This window comes from Panicum virgatum, chromosome 7K (assembly GCF_016808335.1).
Source record: "Panicum virgatum strain AP13 chromosome 7K, P.virgatum_v5, whole genome shotgun sequence".
Taxonomy (NCBI): Eukaryota; Viridiplantae; Streptophyta; class Magnoliopsida; order Poales; family Poaceae; genus Panicum; species Panicum virgatum.
In genome coordinates this window covers 44,252,873-44,277,335 of record NC_053142.1, presented here as the reverse complement: position 1 = coordinate 44,277,335, position 24,463 = coordinate 44,252,873, and the positions used below count along the sequence as shown (strand labels likewise).

At 55.0% G+C, this 24,463-nt stretch overlaps 2 protein-coding genes and 1 long non-coding RNA gene across 3 annotated transcripts; all 3 read right to left on the bottom strand.

Moving 5' to 3' along the window:
- Positions 1-12,612: 12,612 nt before the first annotated feature.
- LOC120640292 lies at positions 12,613-16,286 on the bottom strand. The gene is made up of 4 exons (XM_039916141.1): positions 16,231-16,286; positions 15,748-15,804; positions 13,189-13,277; positions 12,613-13,078 (listed from the first exon to the last, which is right to left on the bottom strand). The coding sequence occupies exons 1-4, from the start codon at positions 16,284-16,286 to the stop codon at positions 12,888-12,890; spliced, it is 393 nt and encodes a 130-aa protein (XP_039772075.1). The 3' UTR covers positions 12,613-12,887.
- Positions 13,417-15,739, bottom strand: LOC120641533. The gene is made up of 2 exons (XR_005662292.1): positions 14,229-15,739; positions 13,417-14,049 (listed from the first exon to the last, which is right to left on the bottom strand). It is a non-coding gene; the product is annotated as an uncharacterized LOC120641533 (long non-coding RNA).
- Positions 16,287-21,808: 5,522 nt separating the features above from the next.
- On the bottom strand, positions 21,809-23,966 carry LOC120641532 (beta-carotene hydroxylase 2, chloroplastic-like). Its single transcript, XM_039917706.1, has 6 exons — positions 23,384-23,966; positions 23,199-23,258; positions 22,883-23,089; positions 22,638-22,763; positions 22,416-22,472; positions 21,809-22,274 (listed from the first exon to the last, which is right to left on the bottom strand). Exons 1-6 carry the CDS (start codon positions 23,789-23,791, stop codon positions 22,203-22,205), a joined length of 930 nt encoding a protein of 309 aa, XP_039773640.1. The 5' UTR covers positions 23,792-23,966; the 3' UTR covers positions 21,809-22,202.
- Positions 23,967-24,463: the final 497 nt, after the last annotated feature.

The following is a 24,463-nucleotide window of genomic DNA, read 5'->3' as shown; positions in this document are numbered from 1 at the left end:
CCAGAGGGCAAAGTATGCTGTGGCGGAGTTCCCCCAAGACCCCGAGGATCTTTGGAGGATCAAGATGTGCCCCGAGGTGGGGTACATCTCTCTGGTAAGTTTGATTCCGAATCTGCTGCGTCTTGTGTAGCCCCCTTTTCCTGACTCCATCTCGGGCGTGCTTTGCAGGGGTTGAGGTGCGGCACCACGAAGCCCCCGGTCCCGGAACAACGCCTAATCAACCGCCTCCACGCGGAGAAGATGAAGAGGCGGAAGGACGCGGTGGAGGCAAAGGTCGAGAGGAAGAGGAAGAGGAAGGCGAAGCACGACAAAGCGTGCAAGCTTGCTCGCACGGAGGGGAAACCGCGGCCCACCACGCCCGAGTCCTCGAAGGAGGACGAGGAGGTGGCCTCGGACACCGAGGACCATGCTCCGAGGGGCGACGGGGAAGCTGCGGGCGCGAGCCCCCCGCCCACCTATGAGTGGGAGGATGACGAGGGGGCGCCGGCGGCGCCGGAAGAGACAAGGGCCGTGGCTGAGTCCTCGACGTGCCCATCCCTCGAGGGGGCAGAGCGGGAGTCGTCGCCTCCGGCAGCCGGTGAGGAGACGCCCGCGCCCCAGGTGCTGATCCGCGGTGACGAGGCTGCGACGGGCGCGGAGTCGTCCGCGCTGGCAGCCTCGAATCACCAGGCCGACACGAGGGGGCGCCCTCGGGGCAGTCTTTGAGGGGCGGCACGGTGCCTCGGGCCCGAAGAAGCACCACGAGGAAGCGGAGCATGAGTGCTCGATCCGGGTAAGTAAACTTGGGTTTCGTTTTTGTTGCGTGTTTGGTCGATTTCTCGATCCTGTTGTCCTCAACTCGTGTTCCTCGATTTTCAGCCCCAGGGCCGTTCCCAAGGATGCAGTACGGCTTGCCCCGGCTAAGGCCCTCAAGACCGGGGCACGCAGCACGCCGCACATGGCGCCGCAGCCTTTGCCTGCCGTGGACCTCGTGGCGGAGGCGGCGAAGCTGCGGGCGGCCGTGGCCCGAGGGGCCCAGGCGGCCCAGCAAGCCCGAGTACAGGAGGTGGGCGACGCCGGCCAGAGCGGTGCCGAAGCAGCCGCTCAGGCTGACGACGCCGAGGAGACCGGCCGGGGCGGTGCCGGTGGCGCTGCCCAGGCCGTCATTGAAGTTGAGGCCGGTCAGGGCGACGCGGGCAGCGCCGCCCGACTGGATACGGGAGGAGAAACTGGCGGGGGCGCGCAGGAGCGCCCTGCCGACCATGTAGAAGAGGAGGCCCTCGTCCTCAAGCCCCTGAGGGCTGAGGCCGAGGGCGTCGCAGGGGAAGAGACGGCGCAAGGAGCGCTGGTGGTGGAAGGAGCCCCCATCTCGGAGTCCAACGAGGCCCGGGATGAGGGCATCGTCGCGGTAGGGCCCGTGCCAATGGCGCAAGGGAGCGTGGCGGCGGTGGTGGAGCTACCGGACAGCAGCGAGGAGTATGGGGACTCGATGGACATCGACCCCGCTGCTGCGGCAAGCGCCGCCGCGCACATCGCCGAGTTCGTGTCGGCCAGCGCGGGCGTGCTCGAGGCGGGGACGTCCGAGGGGCGTCATCTCGGGGCGATCGTCCCGTCTGGAATCCCCTCGGAGTTCCTCCGCAAGGAGCAAGAGGAGGAGGAGGCCTGGAACACGCAGCTTGGCGTCGGCCGCGATATCTTACAGGCTCTCGACCACGCGTTCCAGCTCCATCAGGGGGCGGATTACCAGGTCAGCCAGGTAAATGCTTTCCCCTGAAAATTGCTCGGATTCGATTCGTCCTTAACATGTTTTTTATCCACGCTTTCCGACCTACAGCGGCTGAGGGACATCTCACGCGAAAAGAGCGCCGAGATGACCGGGATGTATTCCCAGATGAGCCAGCTCGGGCAGCTCAACGCCGAGCTGGTGCTCAAGAACATCGACGCCAACACGAAAATGGCGGATCTGGGAGCGTGTCAGCAGGCATTGGAGGAGGAACTGGCGCGGGTTGCCGGTGAGCGGGACGTTCAGAGGGCGGCAGTGGAGCAGAAGGCTCGGGAAGCCGAGGGGCAAGCTGCCGAGCTGCAACGCCTTCGGACGGCGCTCGAGGAGAAGGCTCGGGCAGCCGAGGCGCAAAGCGCCGAGCTACAGCGCCTCGGGACATTGCTCGAGTAGCAAAAGACCGAGCTCCTCCATAAGGAGATGGCCACGGCTGCGCTCACCGGGACCCTCCAGGAAATGGGCGAGGCTCTCGAGGGGAAGGAGGTGGCCCTCCAGAACATGGGGGCCGCCCTTAGGGAGAAGGAGGCCTCCTTGTCCTCGCTTGAAGAGGCTGCCCGAGCCTAGAGGGAGGAGGCACAGAGGAACATCACGGGTGAGTACCTTCGAGTTTTCATCGATTTGTTTCCTTTCATAGCTTACGTAGGGGTGGTAATGGGCCATGGCCCTAATGGTCTCTTCATAGCCCAATAAAGCCCTTAAAATTTTTAGTTCAAAAATACATATGTTTAGAGCCCGGCCCTTTTAGGGCCCGATCCTTAGATTTTCTAGTTCAAAATGTTGGGCCCTTTACCACCCCTAAGCTTACGTTGATTTTCTTTGCCCAGAGCTGAGGCAGAAGGTGGCGGACGAGTCCGCGGCGAAGGAAGCAGTCCACACGGCGCTCACGGCGGTGCACATGGAGTTTGCTGAGCTGGAGCAAACCGCCGTGAGCATGTGTCAAGAGCTCGAGGGGGAGGGTGCTGTCTCGGGCAGTTCGGTGATCAGCCGCCTGCGCGCGCTAGGTGGTCGGATCGCCGAACACGCCAAGAGCACCTTCCGCCTCGGTGTCCTGCGGGCTCTCGCCGTGGCCTCGACACACTACCTCATGGATCTCCAGAGGGTGTCGTCGGGGTACGTCGTTCCCGATGACGCTGATGCGGACGCCGCGTCGGCCATTATGGATGAAGCCGACGCAGCCGCAGAGGAGTTCGCCACCGTACTTGCTAAGAAGCTCGAAGCCGACATCCCTCCCATTGCTGAATTCGACGCCCCTAAAGACCCACAAGGGGGGATGGTAGCCTGTAGGAAATCTGGGCCTCGAAGCCCATGTAATAGATTAGTGAATATATCATAGTCGCGCTTTGTAATCGCATCCTATGAATATAAGAGATTTATTTTCGTTAAATTGAATGTGTGGCCCATCTAGGCCTTGTGCGTTCGAGCCTATGTTTCTTTACTTTATTTCCATATTCTCGTATGCGACTTAGATAAATGTCTGCGAGGAATTTCGCGTTCATAAGCAACGTAGGCGTAGGGTGGTGAGGGGGGTGCCGTATCCCGGAGGCGTAGGCGGCCCCACGACTCGGCCGGCCCCGTACCGTAGTTGCTTACGCCTCGCATCCGTTTTTTCCAAGGATACGAGAAGCTTAGAGGCGAGACGGAAATATTTCGAAAAACATTGATGACTTTTTGGGGACGTTTGGGGGTTCCCCCCGTAGTAGCCCCCGAGGGAGGCTCGGCTTTGCCGAGGGTAAAGCCGAGCGTACCTCAGTGTTAGCGCGCATCCGAGCCTTCGAGGGCCCGGAAGGTTCCCAAAAATAAACAAGTAAAGCATACTTCTTTATTATTTCCGGAAATTGAAAATGCGAGTACAAACGGTGTACAAATAGCTTGAAATTCTAAGGATAGAAACGACGTAGCTGTTGTATGTTCCAAGAGTTGGTGAGGACTTCGCCTTTGTCGTTCGCCAGCTTGTACGTGCCGGGTTTGAGCACCTCGGCGATTATGTACGGTCCTTCCCATGGAGGTGAGAGCTTGTGGCGGCCCCTGCTGTCCTGTCAAAGCCTCAGCACCAAGTCCCCTTCGTTGAGGTCTCGGCGCCGGACCCTCTGCGCTTGATACCTTCGTAAGGACTGCTGGTAGCGCGCAGAGTGGAGGAGCGCCACGTCTCGAGCCTCATCCACTTGGTCCAGCGAGTCTTCGCGAGCTCGCTGGTTTTGTTGCTCTTGGTATGACTTGAGTCTTGGCGATCCGTACTCCAAGTCAGTGGGGAGTATGGCCTCGGCGCCATAGACAAGGAAGAACGGAGTAAAGCCCGTGCCTCTGCTTGGTGTCGTCCTCAGGCTCCAAATGACCGAGGGTAGCTCTGTGAGCCATCTCCGGCCAAATTTGTTCAATTTGTTGAAAATTCGTGGCTTCAGTCCTTGGAGGATCATGCCGTTGGCACGCTCCACTTGCCCGTTCGTCTGTGGATGCGCCACAGCCGACCAGTCCACACGTATGTGGAAACTGTCGCAGAACGCCAAGAACTTTTTGCCTGTGAACTGGGTGCCGTTGTCGGTAATGATCGAGTTCGGGACCCCGAACCTGAAGACGATGTCAGTGAAGAATAGAACTACTTGCTCGGATTTGATCTTGCCGATGGGTCGAGCCTCGATCCACTTGGAGAATTTGCCGACTGCCACCAGCAAGTGGGTGAAGCCCCCGGGCGCCTTCTGCAGCGGACCGACGAGGTCCAGTCCCCATACTGCAAACGGTCACGTGATGGGGATGGTCTGTAGAGCATGGGCCGGGAGGTGTATCTTTCGAGCATAGTACTGGCAACCCTCGTAGGTCCGCACGGCGTCAGTGGCGTCGGCGACCGCGGTGGGCCAATAGAAACCTTGCCGAAACGCGTTACCCACGAGGGTGCGCGGCGCAGCGTGATGGCTGCAGATGCCGGCGTGGATGTCGCGGATCAGCTCCTTGCCCTCGGGGACGGGGATGCATCGCTGCATGACGCCCGAGGGACTGCGCTTGTATAGCACGTCGTCGATTAGAACGAAGGACTTGGCCTTCCTAGTGAGGCGCCGCGCCTGAGCACGGTTCGAGGGTAGGATCCCTTGAATCATCCAGTCGAGATACTGGATGCGCCAATCTTGCGAAGTGGGGGCCTCGTCAAGTTCCATTGCCTCGGCCTCGTCCGCGGAGGTGGTCTCGAAGTCAATGTTCATGGGCTCGACCCCGTCCGCCGGGGGGTTCCCGCCGGGGGACCCGGTGGAGGAGAGGCCTGGCTCCGCCGGATCCTTGAATTCGGCGGAGGGCTTGGCAATGTCGCGGGCGAAGATATTTGGGGGGACGGTGGTCCGCCCCGAAGCTATCTTGGCCAGTTCGTCGGCGTCCTCGTTGTACTTGCGCGGGACATGATTGAGCTCAAGGTCGTCGAATTTGTCTTCGAGGCGGCGCACTGCATTGCAGTACGCCTCCATCTTCGAGTCGTGACAGCTAGACTCCTTCATGACTTGATCGACGACGAGTTGAGAGTCATCGCGCACAACGAGGCGCTTGACGCCGAGCTCGATGGCGATGCGGAGGCCACTGATGAGGGCCTCGTACTCGGCCATGTTGTTCGAAACAGGGAAATGCAAGCGTATCACGTACCACATGTGTTCTCTGAGGGGTGAGATGAAGAGGAGGCCGGCACCGGCGCCAATTTTCATCACCGACCTGTCGAAGTACATAGTCCAGCATTCGCTCTGGATTTGTGGCGAAGGTAGCTGAATGTCCGTCCATTCAGCCACGAAGTCGGCCAAGATTTGGGACTTGATCGCTTTGCGGGGGGCGTAGGTAAGAGTTTCTCCCATTAGCTCCACGGACCATTTGGCGATCCTACCCTCAGCTACCCGGTTGCGACTATCTCTCCCAAAGGGAAAGACGAGACCACGGTGACGGGATGGGCCTCGAAGTAGTGGCGCAGCTTGCGCCGGGCCAAAACCACTGCGTAGAGCAGCTTCTGAATCTGCGGATAGCGTGTCTTAGTTTCAGACAACACCTCGCTGATGTAGTATACCGGCCGTTGGACGGGCAGAGCATGGCCCTCCTCCTGTCTTTCGACCACGATCACCGCGCTGACCACCTGGGTCGTCGTAGCTACGTACAGATAGAGGGGCTTGCCGTCCGTGGGTGGCGTGAGAATGGGGGCGCGAGTGAGGGACACCTTCAGCCTTTCGAGGGCTTCTTGGGCTTCGGGGGTCCACGTGAAGAGTTCGGTTTTCCTCAAGAGTCGATACAGGGGTAAGCCTTTCTCGCCGAGATGCGAGATAAACCGGCTAAGGGACGCTAGGCATCCCATGACCCTCTGTACCCCCTTTAGGTCTCGGATCGGTCCCATCCGAGTGATGGCCGAGACTTTTTCAGGGTTGGGCTTGATGCCCCGCTGGGAGACGATGAAACCCAAGAGCATGCCTCGAGGCACCCCGAACACGCACTTCTCGGGGTTGAGTGTTACCCCCTTGGCCCGTAGGCAATCGAATGCGATCCGGAGATCGGTAACCAGGTCGTCCGCCTTCCTGGATTTTACAACGATATCGTCGACATATGCCTCTACGCTGCGCCCGAGATGGTCTCCGAAAACGTGGAGCATACACCGCTGGTATGTGGCTCCGGCGTTTCTGAGGCCAAAGGGCATCGTAACGTAGCAGTACATGCCGAAAGGTGTGATAAAAGAAGTCGCGAGCTGGTCAGACTCTTTCATCTTGATTTGGTGGTAACCGGAGTAAGCATCAAGAAAGGATAGAAGTTCGCATCCCGCAGTAGAATCTACAATCTGATCAATTCGTGGCAAAGGAAAGGGAACCTTCAGACATGTCTTATTTAAACTAGTGTAATCTACACACATCCTCCAGTTTCCACTGTTTTTCTTCACTAACACTGGATTAGCTAGCCACTCGGGATGGAATACCTCCTTGATGAATCCGGCCGCCAGAAGTTTGTGCAACTCCTCGCCGATCGCCCGGCGCATGAGTTCGTCGAAGCGGCGCAAGCGCTGTTTCACCGGCTTGGAGTTGGGTCGGACATCAAGGGAGTGCTCGGCGACCTCCCTCGGTATGCCAGGCATGTCCGAGGGGCTCCACGCAAAGATGTCTGCGTTGGCGCGGAGGAAATCGATGAGCACCACTTCCTATTTGCCGTCGAGGGTGGCGCTGATCTGCAACGCCTTGTCGTTGGGGTGGCTCGGGTCAAGGGGCACCTTCTTGATACCCTCGGCGGGTTCGAAGCTCCCGGCGTGTCGGTGGGTGGAGTCCAAGGCCTCGCTTGCCATTTTGTAGGGGGTGGCTGTGAGGGCCTCGTCCTCCGCTTGAGCCTCCGCGCGTTCAACGCATTCGACGTCGCACTCGTAGGCGTGCCCGAACGAAGAGCCGATGGTGATGACGCCCTTTGGACCCGACATCTTGAGCTTGAGGTAGGTGTAGTTAGGGACGGCCATGAACTTGGCGTAGCAAGGACGGCCAAGGATGGCATGATAGGATCCTCGAAACCCCACCACCTCAAAAGTGAGTACCTCCTTGCGGAAGTTAGCAGTCGTGCCAAAGCTGACAGGAAGATCGACCTGGCCGAGGGGTTGGACTCGCTTCGCCGGTGCATCGCCATGGAATGGCGACTTGCTGGGGCGAAGCTTGTCCAGTCCGATCCCCATGAGCTCCAAGGTGTGGGCGTACATGATGTTGAGGCTGTTGCCTCCGTCCATGAGCACCTTGGAGAAGCGGGTGTTGCCGATGATGGGGTCGACAACGAGCGGATACCGTCCCGGATGCGGGACGTAGTCGGGGTGGTCCTCGCGGCCAAAGGAATGGTGTCCTTCGACCAGTCGAGGTAGGATGGCGTGGCTTTGGTGACGGAGAAAACTTCCCGGCACTCACGCTTGCTTTCCCGAGAAGTCATGTTTGTCGTTGCTCCTCCAAAGATGAAGAAGGCATTCTCCACTGGGGGGAACTCGTCATCTCCACCTTTGTCGCCCGCATCCTTCTTCTTGTCTTCGCCGCGATGCGCGACGCGGTTGTAATACTTCTTGAGCATTTCGCACTGCTCGAGGGTATGGTTGACCGGGCCCTTGTGGTAAGGGCACGGCTTCTTAAGCATGTCGTCGAACTAGCCACCACCGCCTCAAGGGGGGCCTCGAGGTCCTTTGCGGTCCGGGGCGGCAGCGAAGGCCTCCTCGGAGTCCTCTGCTTGCCCCGAGACGCGTTGGTTCGGTGGGACCGGCTTTTTTCCCTTCCTCCCCCGCTTCTGTTTCTTGGCGGGGGCGTTGGGCTTGACGTTGCTGCCCTCCGCGGGCGCATCGTCCTTGTGCTTGCTCGGCTTGTCATCGAAGATGGCACCAACAGCCTCCTCGCCGGCGGCGTAGTTGGTGGCAGCATCGAACAGCTCGTTGGTGTTGGTCGGACGGCTTCTCGCGAGCTCATGCACCAGGTTCCTGCACGTCGTACCTTCGAGGAAGGCGTTGATGACCTCGACGTGGGTGACGCTGGGGAGCTCGGTGCACTGCTTGGAGAAGCGTCGCACGTAGTCACACAGGGACTCGTTGGGCTTCTGACGACACCCTTTGAGGTCCCAGGAGTTCCCAGGGCGCACGTACGTGCCCTGGAAATTGGCCACGAAGATCTGGACCAAGTCGGCCCAGTTGTGGATCTGATCCGCAGGCAGATGCTCGAGCCACGTTCGTGTGGCGTCAGCAAGGTGAAGAGGAAGGCACGCTAGGCGGTAGTCGTTGAGCCAGACTGCAGGATCAATCTCGCCTGAGTACTTGACGAGGGTGTTGGGTTGTCGAAAGCGCGGGGGAAAAGATGCAGTTCGAATCTCCCAGTTGAACACCCGGGTGCCCGGAGGATCGGGTGACTCACCCCTGTCGTGCTCGGGGTCGAAACGTCCACCCCGTCGAGGGGTGTACCTCCTGCCGTCGATGATGTAGCAGGCATCGCCGTCGCCGGCATGTCCGCGCGTGTCACGGATTCGCTCCCTTACGGGAGGCCTTCCGATGCAGTCGTGCACCGAGGGTGCCTTCGCACCGGGCGCTACGGCTGCCTTTCCCTTCCCTACTGGTGGTGTGTGCACAGAAACCTCGCGGTCCTGGTGCACATTCCCATCAGGCTGCTCCGGGGCTTTCGAGCGCATACGAGACGCAGAACTCTCAGCCTGCTGCACGGCAGCTTGCTCGATGAGCTCCTGTGCCTCGCGGCGCAGGTTGCGACCCGAAGGCGTCGATGGCTCGGGCATGGCTTGGAGTAGATAGGCCGCAGCGACGAGTTTTTCGCCGGCCGTCTTCAGTTCCGGAGATTTGTCGACGTTGTCGTCGGCCAGGATGCGCTCCCGGGCAACACGTCCCGCCGCCTGGGCACGTGAACCATGCGCGGTACGCTGTTGCTCGAGAGCGGTGCGCAGCTCTTGGGTCTGCCGACGCTGCTCGTCAAGCTTGGCTTGAAGCTCCTTGAGCTGCGCCAGCTGTGCTTGCCGCGCCGCCGAGCTTGACGAAGAGGAAGGGGCTGCAGGCGGCACCACCGGTTGGTTTGCCTGCGCGTCCGCCCCGCCGTCCCCGTCGTTGCTCGGGGCGTTTTCGTTTTGCTCGTCCGCGAGGTCAGCCATGAAACACTCCCGGTCAGGATCGTAATCCCCCTCGCTGGAGTCCTCAGAGCAGGTGAGGCAATAGGCCGTCGCGAGTTGGAACGAGCGAAGGGCGTCGGGGTCGCAGACCCCGGAGTAGTCCTCGGCCTCCTCGGCCGTGAAGTTGTTCATGAAGAAATTGATGTCGTCGGCGATCAAGCTCGCCGTCTCGGGGTAGGATTCGTCGGGAGACGATGAGATGAGGTTGCGAATCGATAGAAGATGATGACCCGGCAGATCCTCATACTCGATGAAGTTAGTGCTGATTGAAGAGGCGTAGGTGCGAGCGGCAGTGTTGCGCATCTCGAAGGGGAAGGGTGAAGGCGAGATCGAGCCCCCCTGGGAGACACTAGTGCCGCAGCAGGTGATGGTGCTGGCGCAGATGACGCCGAGGCACGTGATGACGAAACGGTGGCCCCGTTGGCCGTGATGCTGAGTTGCGACATGCCAGCCTCGACCCCCGTGGGGGAGTTGTGGCGTGCCACGCGACGTCGCTCCGCGCGTGCTTGTCGCGAATGCTGACCCGAGCGCCTGTCGTGCCGGGCTGGTGAAGTCGGGTGATGGGGTTGCGTCTGGGCGAGAGGAGCCGCATGAGGTAACCGTTGCCGGTCGCTCTGAACTCGAGACTCCCGAACCAGATCACGAATCCTGCTGGGAGCGGATCCGAAACACCCATAGGGTATGGGTTGGATCTGCCCGCCATCCCTGGAGATCAAATGGGAACAAGAGAGAAAATTGTCACGCAGCTGGACCCCTACCTGGCGCGCCAACTGTCGGAGTCCCGACCCGGGGGCGGGCTGGATCCCAACTAGTAAATGCTGCGTGTTTCCTCGTCCCAGATGATGATGCAAGAGACAACACAGTAACGCACGGTTTATCCTGGTTCCGGCCGCGGGGCCCTACGTACAGCAAAGGGGGTATGCGAGGGCACTGTATTATCTTGCACCCAATGTGCTTGTAGTAGGGGATACAAGCAAAGCGAGAGAGGGAGGGAAGCTCCCAAGTCTCTGCTAGAAGAGGGGTTGAACGTGGCGAATAGGGATGCCGGAGTGTAAGAGATGATGGATCTCGTCTGGAAGCGTCTTGGCGTCCCGTCTGAAGGAAGCCCGCCTCCTCCTTTTATAGTCACAAGGAGGGGCGGCGCACATGAGTCGGGGAGCGTGTAAGTCGTCGTCTCCCCCGAATCGCGGGGGTACGGTGGTCGGATACTGTAGAAAGTACACTGTGGGGCATGGCGACCGGCTAGGCGGTCGTCATGGATATCGTCCTTCGTCCCACGGAGATCGCGCCGGTGTCCTGCTGGTCCTTGCGGGCGGCGTGGTCGTCGCTGTTGGAGGTACGGTCCTCCGTATGTGGCGCGGTGGCGTTCGACGGGCCCCGCAGGTCAAAGTCTTGCGTGCTCCAGCGGCGGCGGGGCACGCGGCGGTCCCGGACCCCTAGGTCGGAGTACTGATGTGTACATTAGGAGGTCCGGAAGGCACGTGGAAGTCCCGGACCCCTCGAGGGGGGTCCGGGGCTCCGGCTGTGGTGACGGGCGTCCCTCTTCGAGGGGTCCGTGGCGACACCGGACCTCCCCCTCAGCGGAAGATGGGCCCGGGGCCATACGTATGATGAGGTGGAGTCCGATCAATCAGAGTTGGCAGAATAGTAACGGGGACTGTGCTGAGCGCGTCTCGTCCCGCGTCGCAGGTTCCACAGTGCCGCCACAGCGTCCGAGATGGCGGAGCAGTGACCGGAGGTGATGGATGGGACTCTTGTCACAGCTACTGTGGGAATGGCGGCCTGACGCCGCCTGTCCTGAGCACTGTGGATGAGTGATGGGGATTCAATGCCTCCGTACGGCGAGCGGGTGGGCAGCGGGGCCGTTCGTCCCTTGTGCCGAGGGGTGGCCTCGAGCGAGGCGGAGATGACTTACCCGCTCGAGGGTAGATTCGCTACCCTTGAGCGAGGCGGAGATGACTTACCCGCTCGTGGGTAGGTTCGCTACCCTCGAGCGAGGCGGAGATGCAGGGCGCAGTCAAGGGGTCTCGACGGGGACCCTCGAGCGAGGCGGAGATCGTCCTGCGGGTTCGAGGGGGAGGCGAATGGGCCGCACGCTGGGCTTCTTTGAGTCCTTTCCTTTCTCTTTAGATAGGAAGGAGGCCGTGGGCCTTCGTGGGCCCGGTTGCCTTAACAGGTGTTTGCCTTTTTAAAGCCGTCTTAGTACCCCGATTAGGGTGTCCCTAATCGTGGTACCCGACACGAGTACTGCCTCACTTCGAAAGTACAGGACCCCATCTCACCTCCTGGGGTAGTCGAGTAGTCGCGGAGAAATGAGATATATGTATTTACTTTTGGTGGTCTCACGTTGAGCTCGGCTGACCATATGATGGTGGGGCGGTCCTGTAGTTCGAGGTGGGAAGGGGAATGGTTGGTGCGTGTGGTCCGACAGGGCTTATGCTTGCCGTGTTGGTTAGGTCCACCTTACAAGGTTAAATCGGATCGATTCGCCGTCAGTCGCTCTCGGATATGAGCACCTTGATCACTGCGTCGCATCGTAGTGTTATGACGAGAGGATGAGTATATTTATATACATATGATGATGAACACCTTGAATTATTGTTGGTTGCACCACCATGTTTGCCATAGTTGATTCATGAAAATATTAGAATAGAGTTAATTTGTATAGAATCAGGGGCTAAAATACTGAAAGTAAGAAATTACTTTAGTCGCTTTTCTGCAAAATAACCACCAGCTAAAAGCCTTGCGTGTCTAGATATGTGGGCTAAGTTATACCCACTGGTCGGGTAAGTCTTACTGAGTATTAGTATACTCAGGGTTTGTTGTTTACCCTATTTTCAGGTATAGGAGTTAACCAGGATTCGCATCGATGGGCTCGATGTGACGTCCTGTCTTCACGCCTCGGTAGTTCTTGATTTATTTTGTTTATTTTATTTGTTCTTTATTAAAAATGCTCATCGGGTTAAATTCTCTTCTGCTGCTATCATTTCTTATGTTTATTCTAAATGGAAAGCGGTTTTGTAAACAATTCAAAATTAATTACTATTGTTGTAAAATTTTATTATGCTGGTACCGTCTACGCTCGCCGTCGTGCGAGACTTCTGGTGTGTTTCGATCGGTCTGTGGGTCGAAAACAGCCTGTCAAATTACACTTAATTAAAATAATGCGTCAGATGATGGCAGTTACATTTAATTAAATATTTTAACTATTTTAACTCGGCGGGTCTTTCACAACTTCCAGCACAAAGCTTACGGTTATGGGCTTATGGCTAACCGCAGCATTTATTTACTCATCTTAGTACTACAGTAGCTGACAACTACAGCAGTAGCTAGTACAAAGCTTCTCAGTCTGTACAAGGCTGAAAAGACACGGACTGCTTGAGGAAGATCAACAGTAGTACATGATCAAATCCCTGCAAAACAGAGCGAACCTTATGTCACCGTGGGAGTATGCTGCAAACCAAACAGAAAATCCGAAGCAGCTTGTACAGGTTCCTGAGCCTGAGTGCCTGACTCATTTATTTTCTTCTTCACCAGATGACATTTCGAAAAACGAGAGCACGAACAAAGGACCAAAAACTGGCGGCAAAGGGGGCGGTTTGCCAAAGCCAACCAGGGGCTCAACATTTTCATCTTTGGTGATGACAGATTCACTGGAATCATTCTCCTTCCCATGCTTCTGAGGAGCAGTCACTGTCATCGTCCCTGTATGTAACGGTTTTAAAAGAAGAACAAGAGGAGCAAACGTCAGGCATTCAGGTTCGGAATTGTACAATTCGATTGCGAATCAAATTTGGAGGAATTTGATGGCGTACTTGCTAGTCCATTGACAGGTTTGAATTGCCTAGTTGCACTCTGCACGAGAAACCTAGCTGCTCCCCTAATCTGATTGGAACTCAGCAGCCTGTAATCTTCTGCAAACATGTCATATATGTGTTCTTGCTATTCAATTAGTATCTTTCACAGTGCAGATCCTCCTATTGTTTCATCCTGAAAAGGGGTTGCAATGCAGATAGACCTAGTGTCATTTTTTTAGGCGAACCTAGTGCCATTTCGCGAATTTCACTATGTGTTTCTTCGATTAACATCCTTTCTATGATTGATTCATGCTCAGTTAGCTATTGTTAATTACCAGCACATCAATTGCATAACACGCTCACATCAATTACCAGCACATGAGGGCTCAGAACAAATATTAACAAGTGCCTCATCTCCCCAATCCAATGTGATCTGGAAGCCACGGTGACCCTGTTAAGTTTCTTTCCAGCAAAGCTTGACCCTTTTCCCATCGTGTACCTGGGTATTCCTCTTGGTCTCAAGAAACTACGTAAAGTTGAGCTGCAACCATTAGTGGACAAAGTGGCAAATCGTTTGCCATCCTGGAAGGCTAATCTTTTGAACCGTGCTGGGCGGACAGTTTTGATCAAAAGCACCCTTTCGGCGATCCCTACTCTGCCTTGGCCATTAATATTTCCCCATGGGTGATTAAATGTATTGATAAATGCAGAAGGAATTTCCTTTGGAGGGGAGCTGACACTGCTAAAGGCGGCCATTGCCTGCTCGCGTGGCCAAGAGTGTGTAGGCTGCCGGACTTGGGTGGTTTGGGCATTATTGATCTGCAGCTATTCGGCTACGTGCTACGCATGAGATGGTTATGGCTGAGGCGAACGGATGACCTATGAATCACCGATACTTCACTAACCCAGTCGTACCCGTATCCGATACTTGCGTATCCGATACTTCGATACTTTGATACTCCGATACTCTCTCTATACTATCATTATGTCGTTTTTTAAACTCACATATCGCGTATCGCCGTACCCGTATCACGTATCGGTGATACATAGCGGATGACACTCGGTCGTGGCTTCACCTACCTGATGTGACAGAGGGTCCAGTCGAACAATTGTTTTCTACCTCAATCTTCATTGAACTGGGGGGTGGAAATAAAGCTTTGTTTTGGACGGAACGCTGGGTGCAAGGAAAATCTCTACTGGACATTGCCCCTTGTTTGTGCAATGCAGTAGGGAGTACAATTAAAAAACAGCGGACTGTCGCATAGGCGCTGCAAGGGGATCTCTGGATTCAAGATATAACAGGTGCTCTCACTGTGCAAGTAATTTTAGAGTATCTACATGTCTGGGACGTCATTAGAGAAACCCAATTGTCCCAAGGTCGCGCGGATGCCATATGCTGGAAGTGGACTTCGGACAGGATCTTTTCTACCTCATCGGCGTACAAGACTTTCTTCATTGGACAGCAATCTGTGGTGGGAGCCAAACTCCTCCACAAATCTCGTGCGCCGCCCAAGTGCAAATTTTTCATTTGACTCATTTTGCATGACCGATGTTGGACTGCTCATCGTCGGAAGAGGCATAGCCTGCAAGATGATGATTCGTGCGTGCTTTGCAATCAATTACCAGAAACGATTGACCACCTATTGATCAGCTGCCCTTTTTCAAGGGAAATCTGGTTCAAAATCATGCGCAGACTCGGGTGGGAGACTGCTGCTCCCACGAACCACACTTTTGTCTTTGCTGATTGGTGGACGGGGGTGAGGAAGAACATTAGGAAAGAGGCCCGGAAATGCTTCGACTCCGTTGTAATTTGCATCTGCTGGTTGCTTTGGAAGGAACGCAACGCACGAACTTTTGATCGTCAGGTGAATACGATTGATGACTTGCTTTGCCGGACGGCTGATGAGATTGTGCTGTGGTTTCATGCTGGCCTCAAGCATCTGGACTTTGTGGTGGTTGCACTAGGCAGATTAACAGGTCGCGCAATCTTAAACGGGTAGAGTCTTGTAATCTTGTTATCTTGGGTTGGTTTCCTAATCTTCGAAACCAACTTTTGTGTAACTTTAAACTCGCTTCCTCTTAATGAAAAATGTGCTCAGGCACGGTCGCGAAAAAAATATTGTAGGGATTACTGAATCGAATTTGTTCCTGATTGTAATGGGCCCTACACACACACCCCCAACGGAATTCTGGAACCCACTGTTCTATTATAGCTAAACAGATCAAGTAATCGAGTTCAAAAAAAATAAACAGATCAAGTAATTTGCTTCACATGTCATGGACAGAGAAGCAAAGACCAAGACATATCGGCATCGAAGTTTTCAGATACACGGCAACTGAACTGACAGATTCCTGCATTTCCCCTTCAACCCGCAAACTAGAATACCGTAAAAAGCCTTTTCCGCCTCGATCACGATTCACGAAGCAGAAAAGAGACAGCGTGCATGAGAGATTTCAGGCAACTATACGACGAACCGCGGGGCGGGGCAAGCGCGCGGCTGATTCCTGATCACTGAGATAAAGGAAGGGGGAAACGGAAAAAAAAAAACTAGATCAGCGAAGGCGAAGAACACGTACCTTGATTCGCGATCGCTGAGCGTCTGGTTGGTGCGACGGAATGGTGCTCTCGAAGCTCTCGAAGATAAGAGAGGCTGACCTGCTGAGTTCTGAACTCGGTTCGCTCGGCGCTAGCAGACGTTGAGCGAGAGCTCCGGAAAGTTCTCGTCACGTGCACGCGCCTCCCCTCCCCCTGGAAGGCGTTTTTTATTTTTATATTTTTCAAAATTGTTTTTTACAGAAATATATTTTCGGTTTCATAATTTACAGATTTATATGCCTACCGCCCGGCTGCGGGGCGGCCGGCCCCCTACCGCCCTCCTACCGGGCGGCAGGGACCTTAATGTAAATAAAATTTATTTTTAATCGTATTTTGGTCCCTAAGAGGAGGCAGGCCCCTCCCGCAGGTTAAACCCGTCAGTGCGGCAGTGCGGTATTAGATGTGGTTTTAAATATTTTGGATAGAAATAAAGACCAAATCCTGGAAGTTCTTTTGATACATACAGTGTACCGAGCTTGTCAGGGGGGCCAATCATTCTGTTGCGAGCTTTCTTCTGCATTGGAGCATGTGTGAGGGCATTCATTTACTGCCTTCCTATTCTGTGTATTGACGGCACTTTCCTGACAGGGAAATATAAGGGAACAATATTGATGGCAATCGGAATTGATTGCAACAAGCAGATAGTTCCCATCGCCTTTGCCTTTGTTGAGAATGAGAATACAGAAAGCTAGTACTGGTTTTTTGAACGTCTGAAGAATCACGTTGTTGTTGGAAGGCCTAATATTTGCCTTATCAATGATAGACATGCAGGTCTCCTTACAGCTATAAGGCAGCTACAAGAAGACAGTCCATTTTCACCTCCAATATGGCCAGATGTTGTCAGCAGGTGGTGTGTGAGGCATATGGCTGCTAATTTTTATGAGCGGTTCAAGAACAAGGATCTGATGAATTTGTTCAAGCGATTGTGCGCTCAGAATCAGCAGAGGAAGTTCGATGCTTTGTGGGGTATAATTGATGATATGAGCGCCGAATTGCTTAAGAGTCAGGCCTCATCATCCAGCAGGAGACGTTCTACAGATTCAGTAGTTGGATATGCTAAGCCATTTTCACAGTGGATTGATGGTGCGTCTAAAGAGAAGTGGTCACTTCTGTATGACACAGATGGGAGGCGTTACGGAATCGAGACGACCAACCATGCTGAGTATTACAATATAGTAATGCGTCGTGTTCGTGGATTTCCTCTTGTTGGCTTTGTTGAGTTCATCATATATGGATGTATAAGATATTTTAGGGAGCGGTACGCATCAACCGCTTTCTACTTCATGATCTAGGAGTGCGTTTTTGCATAAGGGTCAATGAGTACATGGAGAAAAAAATTAAAAAGGCTCGATTTCACTCAGTCATATCAAGATTTGAGGTATCATGCAGGGACAGGACTGGACAGGATGTCCGCAGACAAAGGGTAATTCAAGAAGTCTTGATAACCATTGACGGGAGGGTGTTCTGTCGATGCCAGAAGCCAAAGGTGCATCACTTACTATGCTCCCATGTCATCACGGCTTGTTCTGTATCTGGGTTAGATGCTGCGTCATATGTTTCTCAATATTTCACAAAAGAAGTCGCAGCACAGACTTGGTGTCATGAGATATACGGCATCGGTATTCTACGCCCATTCACTCAAAAAAATCCTCATCCAATGCTCATCTCTGATCTAGCTACGAAGAGGGGTATAGGCCGACAGCAGACACGTCGTATCCGGAACGGAATGGACGAGTCCGAGGCTGGAATGAAGAAAAAATATTGCAACTTGTGTGGAGCGGACGGTCACACTTACAAAAAGTGCCTACAGCTTTCAGTACTCACTGCTGCTGCCGAGGCTAGACCTTCCGAGAATCCAACGGATGGGTCGGCTCCACCTACAAGAATTCGCTGCATGTAATTGTGCACGACACACATTCCAATGTATTTGTTTGTACGAAACTAAGTATATTGTGTATGTAGTATGCCTAAATGTCTTATTTACTTAGTTGGCAGTGCGTATTTCTATAGAATTTGGTTGTAATGAATGAAACCTTCAACGTCCACGCACAGCGTATGTGTATGAATTGCTAAGTTATACTTTTCATATTCATCTACTTTACTAACGGTTTTTATTTCTATCCAAAATATTTAAAACCACATCTAATGCCGCACTGCCGGGTTTAACCTGCGGGAGGGGCCTGCCGCCCCCAAACCTCATCTCAAATACTTTTTGTTTAGCCTGATAAGCCTTTGCATAGCTGATCACATACTGGAAATTATGTTCAATGTCCCTAATTATCAATGCAGGCTCGTAATCTATTTTGTCAAGAATCACCCCATACATCTTCTTAGCCACGAAAATTAATGTGATATTACGATGATGTCCCACAACACCTGTCAATCTATAAGTATGTGGTGTAACAATTGAACATTCCCAGTGTGTCTTGCACTTTCCCTTGTAGGCATGCACTCGCCATGTACAGTCTCTATCTGCACACCTCACCTCGTATTCTTTACTGCTAGACTTCAGTACTCTGAATTCCTTCCTCAGAGATACAGCCCAGAGCTTCACAACATCCTTCACATCCTCAATGGTACGATACTTTGCCCCTTGTACAACCTCATTCACTCTGTATTCAAACTCCGAACTCCTAATATCTTGTACCACTGGATTCCCAAAACCATCTTCACGCCATTCACCTAGCACTGGGAAGCGCTCATCGTCATCATCGTCCGATGAGTCCCCACATTGCTCTATTATTCGCGCATCCTGGTCTTCTTTCTCCATGTCCTCCACAATTCCAGGTATCCGCTCGCCTTCATATGCTAAACCTTGTGGTTCTGGTTCTGGTTCTGGAGCTTGCACGTTCTCTTCTTCTTTATCCTCTACCATCTCTTCATTCCAGTCAAATGTTTTGTGTATCGACCCTTCACCTAAATCACCGGCCTTCTGGTGAATCTGAATTACCATTGCGAGAGGCCACCCACTTTCAAGAGCTGCGTGCATGTAATGTTGTCATTCTTCCATACTACTTATAGGCGTCAACTCCCAGAAATCCCCATTAGTTTCCCAGGAAGTCAAGGTATGAACCGTAAGCAAATGAGTCTTTGGATTCACATTGAACTTCATGTGAAGACATTTCCGTATGGACTCAAAACTCCTCTCTAGGGGTTTATCTAGATTGCACTGTCTTTTTTCTAATGCTGATAGATTTACTCCATAGGAATCATGAGTAAGGCCCCATTTGGCAGGGCTCCAAGAGCAGCTCCAATACAGGCTCCACCCGGAGCCCTGCCAAACGGTGCAAAATGCACCGGCTCCAGGTCTGGAGCTGCCCATGGAGCCGGTAGCGGCTTCCAAAGGCGGGGCGGACCCCAAAATTATGGTTCCAAGTGGCTCCGGAAGATGCCTGCCCTCTTTGCCCTTGCGCGCGCAGCACCTCCTCGCTCCATGCGCGCTGCGGCGGGGTGGGAGCTGGGAGAACGACGGCAGGAGCTCGCGGCCGCTGGAGATGCGGGGCCGCTGGTGTGCGCGGCGGCCGGAGATGCCGGGCCGCGGGTGCGCTCGGCGGCCGGAGATGCCGGGCCGTATTCGGCCGCCGGCGTGGAGGGACCTCGCCGCGGTGGGGAGCCCGAGGCGGCCGACAGCGTGGAGAAGGGTGCGACAGAGAAAGCTTGCGACCGAGGCGAGGCTCAAGACGGCCAGCGTTATGGAGAAGGGCGGCGACGGAGGAAGCTCGTGGCGTGGAGGCGGCCGGCGGCGGAGGGAGCTCGCGCGTGAAGGAGGGCGGCGTGGAGAAGGGCGGTGGCGGCGTGAAGAAGGAGGAGAGGAAGCTGGAGGAGAAGATGCAGCGGCGTGGATAAGGTGGACGGGAGGAAAAAAGAAAATGGGAGGGAAAAAGAAAAAGGGAGGAAAAAATAAGAAGGAAAAAAAGGAAAAAGAAAAAAATGAAATGGATAGTTTAGACATTTTACTACTTCAGTCCAACAGATGAAGCCGTTTTGCCAAATATTTTTCAAAACGGCTCCAACTCCACCAGAGAAGCCGCTCCACAGAAGAAACCAAAGCCGGAGCTATTTTTGGAGGAGCCGAAGCCCTGTCAAACTGGCCCTAATTCTATAAAAGTCACCGTAATGAATTTGAAACGCCACCTTGCTCGACATATCTAGCCATCCAAAGACTTTATTTTAATTAATGCAATATCTAGAAACATGGTATGACTTCAATTATAACCACTAATCCAAACCCTAAGTGCTTGCAATGATAAAAATAATAATCATAGAATTAAACATACAAAAAAATTTCAATGAGAAAGTTCAGAAATATTTGTTACCTGCGGTTCGGATCCAAAATCTGGCAGGGCTTCGCCGGTGGAATTACCTCCCTCACCCCTTCTCTCTCCCTCTCCCATCTCTGGATCTCGTGGGCAGAAAATGAGAGTGCGAGGGAAGGGGCTCAGCTTTTATATTTGGGGAGCCTACCGCCCCCCTGCCGCCCCTCCACCAGGCGGCAGGTGCCTGCCGCTCGGCAGGGAGGCGACAGGCTCCCGCCATGGGCCTCCGTGCAAAAAAAATTATATTTATTTATATATAGGTCCCTGCCACCCTCTGCCGGGCGGTAGGCCCCCGCCGCCCCCCTGCCGAGCGGTAGGGGTATTAAACTGTAAAATGTGAAACCGAAAATATATTTCTGTAAAAAATGTTTTTAAAAAATATAAAAATAAAAAAGCCAGGTGAGGCTGGGGCTGCTGCCCATGGGCCGTAACAGTTGGGCTAAAAGCTACGCAGCCAAAATAATTAAAAGGGCCTATGTCGAAGCGTCCAGACGGCCTGATCATCCGTGAACTGCGATTTTTTTTTTTTTTGAGAGCATCCGTGAACTGCGAATTAGGCACTGTCGATTGTCAAAGGGGAACAACATACGGTGACGTCTGAAGTCATTCCCGAATGGCCGAATCGCGATCGAAGGAAGCCAATCCTTTCCTCTCTCTCTCTCTTTTTTCTCAAAAAAGCCAACATCCTTTCCTTCCACACGACTCCCACGCCACGGTTTTGGAAAAAAAAAAAAAACTGAGTTGGACGCGCTGGCTCTCCGGTGGCACTGGGGCCTGGGCTGGACCCAACGATAACCCGGTCAACCTCTCAAGCCGGACGGTGCCAACCTAAAAATTGTCCAGTCCTCGTCCCGGCACACCTCCTTGTAAGCACGCGTATGCATCATCACAGCATCACCATCACCGCGAAACCGCGTGATGAGCACCGAACGTCCGCCCTGTGCTGTTTGTTCAAATCCTTGCAGGAGATGAGTGCGGGCAGCAATGCGAAGCCATTCGGTTTTCCGAGGACGCGGTGGCGCTCGCGTTCCGGTCTCGCGCCATCTAATGGATACGGCGAGCGGCGCGCGGCATTACTATAAGCTTGCTCCCGGGCAGGTGTCGTCGCGCCGCGAGCTCCGGCCGCGCATGCTCTCGCCGCCGTGCTCGTCAGCTCATGGAATTGACGTAGGCAGTGGCGCACGCTTGAGCCGGACATCCGGTCGGAGCGATATATAAATAATTAGTGCGTGAAATGACGAGAATGTTTGGCTGCCTGTATATTCCATATCAGAATAAAGGGGGTAGAGTAGAGTGTTTGGTACTCCTACGTCCTAGCTACTTTGGTAGTGCCTTTGTGAGCTGCGTGGGCGTGCCTCGTGCTGAAGTTGCGTGGCACCAGAGACGGGAGATAGGTAAAAAGTAACAAAACGGTTGATGAATTGGAGTGAACTGAAATGAGAATCACCCGGAATGGAATCTTACCAGAAATTAGATGTCTTCCTAGATTATTAGAAAGGACAGCAGGCAGTGGGTTCGAGCTGGCGGTGACAGCCATCTTCAGTCCCTAGTTCAGTTAGCATGATTACACTATACATCTGGAAAAGACAATGTTTGAGATATAGGTTTGCAGAAATATCATACAATTTGGTAGCACTAGTCACTAGTCAGGGCGACAGCAAGGGGATGACCAGTGACGCCGCCGCCACCTCTGAATGAGAGAGCAGGGAGCTTCTGAACTTTCAGCTTTGTGTTGCAACCACTGAATTTTGCTTTCATTGATGAGCCATTTCCCTACATGTGTTATGCACAGAATCCTAGTCATAAGAACAATACAGGGGGACCAGAACGTGCGACGTCTCCACAGAGACGCCGACCTGAAAATGGCAGGGGAAAGGAGAAAAAAAACAATTCCATGGCACCGGACTTTTCCATGTACCCACGGTGCCCTCCGACCCCAGACCTTACAAATGTTCGCTACAACATCCACGCCCCAAACAACCAACCAAACCAATTTCTCGTTGTCCTCGACTCCCCCACGATCGAATCAACGAAAAAGCGACCAAAAACAAAAATCCTGGAGCGGAGCCCGCCGCGCGCTCCGCTCCGCTCCGTCCACGCCGCCGCCGCGCCGGTCGAAGTCACATGCCCCGGCTGCGGATTCGCGCGAGCTCCTTCTCCAGCTCGTCCAGGCCACCAACCTCCTCCAGCTCCTGCAGGCACGAAGCCACGGCCACACGGGCGTCAGCAGAATGCGAATGATGCATGTGTGTGCTCGCGACTGCTTGTCCTGTGCCGGCCGCGGGGCGGTCACAGGCAAGGCGAGGACAAACGGAGGAGAACCACTCGCTCACCTTTGGTCCCAGGAAGAGCCCATACGGGACGCCCTCGAACTTGTCCATGTGGTGGATCTGCTCGCGACATCGCCGAGGAGCGCAGCCACACACGCGCAAAAGGGCGGTAAAAATATCATCAGTTCAGGTCGGTAGTGTGGCTAGTGGGTAGTGGCGGCAGGGCGAGGCACTGTAGTTAAGAAGTGCAGTAAATGATGGGCAGGGGGAAGGTCGCCGTCGTACCTTGTGAGCGGCAGCGACTCGCCGGAAGTAGGGCACGTTGGCGATGGGGCCGACGGGGAAGCGGCGGTGGACCAGGCCGTCGTGGACGAACATGTAGGCCATGCCGAACAGCGTAATCCCGAGGCCCTGTGGGAGGCGAACACGTGGAGTGTGAGACCACAGTCGGATTCGTGGCGGCTGTGATGCTACGTCTGACAGGTGGGTCCGACCAACCAGGCGGACACACAGCGAGTGGCTGGGCTTACCGCGCCGAAGCAGAGGCCGGGCACGAAGCCGCGGTGGAAGAAGCCGTAGGCGAGGAGGGAGATGGCCGGCACGGCGTTGATGATGGCGAACACGTCGTTGAGCTCGAAGGGCCCCTCCCGCGGCCGGTGGTGCGACTCGTGCATGTACCACAGGGAGGCGTGCCACAGCGCCCGGTGCGCCCACCGCGCCCAGAACTCCATCCCGACCTGCATCCATTCCAGCAGCCCGCGCGCACGGCAAAATCAGCAGAATTTCACTTCGAAATCGTCAGGAAGAGGACGAGCTTTCGGAGGGAGCGGGTGGATGGACGCGTACCGCCGCGCCGATGGAGAGCGCAAACGTGCCGAACATCTCGGTTACCGGCACCTCGCCGCCCTGCAGCGCACACGGACGACGCGTCAATGCAAATTTCCGGCATTGCGTCAGCATTCACAACCTTCCGGCGACGAGGCAGGACTGAAAAGGAAAGGCAACCATCGATGCGTGTCGCCCCGGCTCACCTCCATCTGCCAGCTGAAGCGGTAGTACACGGCGGCGACGGCCATGGACGTGACCCCGAGGCTGGACATCACGGCGGCCACCAGGTACGTCCGCCGCTCGGACAGCTTCCGCGCCTTCCTCTCCGCGACGCGCCGCGCCGCCGCGGCCCTGGCCTCCTCCTCCAGCGCCGTCTCGGGCACCGGCACGTGGGCGGCCGTCGGGCGCTCCGTGTCCTGCGGCACGAAGCACGTGACGACGGTCCCGAGCCCGCGGCGGCGCGGGGCCCTCGCGGTGGTCAGCGGCGAGAAGGGCAGCGCGCGCCCGGCGAGGGCAGGCGGCGCCCTGCGGCGCGCGGCCGCGGCCAGCAGCGCGGGGTTCTTGGTGGCGGCGAAGCTGGTCATCGCGGCGCCGGAGAGCCCGGCGGTCATGGCTCGCGCTGGCGTTCCGTGTGGCGCGGGGCTTCTCCCGCTCGTCGTGCACTTTTTCTGGGGATGGAACAGGAACGTTACGGACAGGGACGGAGTGAGCGGAAGGGGGGGGGGGGGGGGGGGGGGGCGACAGGAGACCAGGTGCAGGCCACTTAAGACCTCGAGTCCACGAGAGGCTCCCTCCGCGACGCGTGCGCGGGGAGGAAGAAGAGGCCGGATCGTGCCGTGACTCTCACTGGCTCACAAGTGTCCATGTCGCTGATAAGATGATAAGACTGGCCTGCGCTGCCTGCCGGCCGATTTCGATCCAACGGCGGGGTGGAGTTGCTTCCGGAGACATGAAATTTGCTGTCTAGTGCTCGACTAATTTTTTTTTTGGATGTCGGCAGGAGATTGTTTGAAGCAATCTTGGGTTGGGCAATCCTGTTGGTCAGCGCAAGTAATCCCTGTCAAGTTACGGTAAGGAGATCTGCCACACGAGTCAAACAACTGCCTACCTGAATATATAAAAGATGAATCGAACACTGCCTGAGCTGGCAGCAGGGAGCTTACAGCGGCTCAGCATTGTTATCACTCATGCAGTCGTGTCGTGTGGCTTGTTGCGTGTCACGGGCGAACATGCCAGGCATGATTTACCCGGTGCAGAACGCTGGCAGTCCAGCACCACCCACT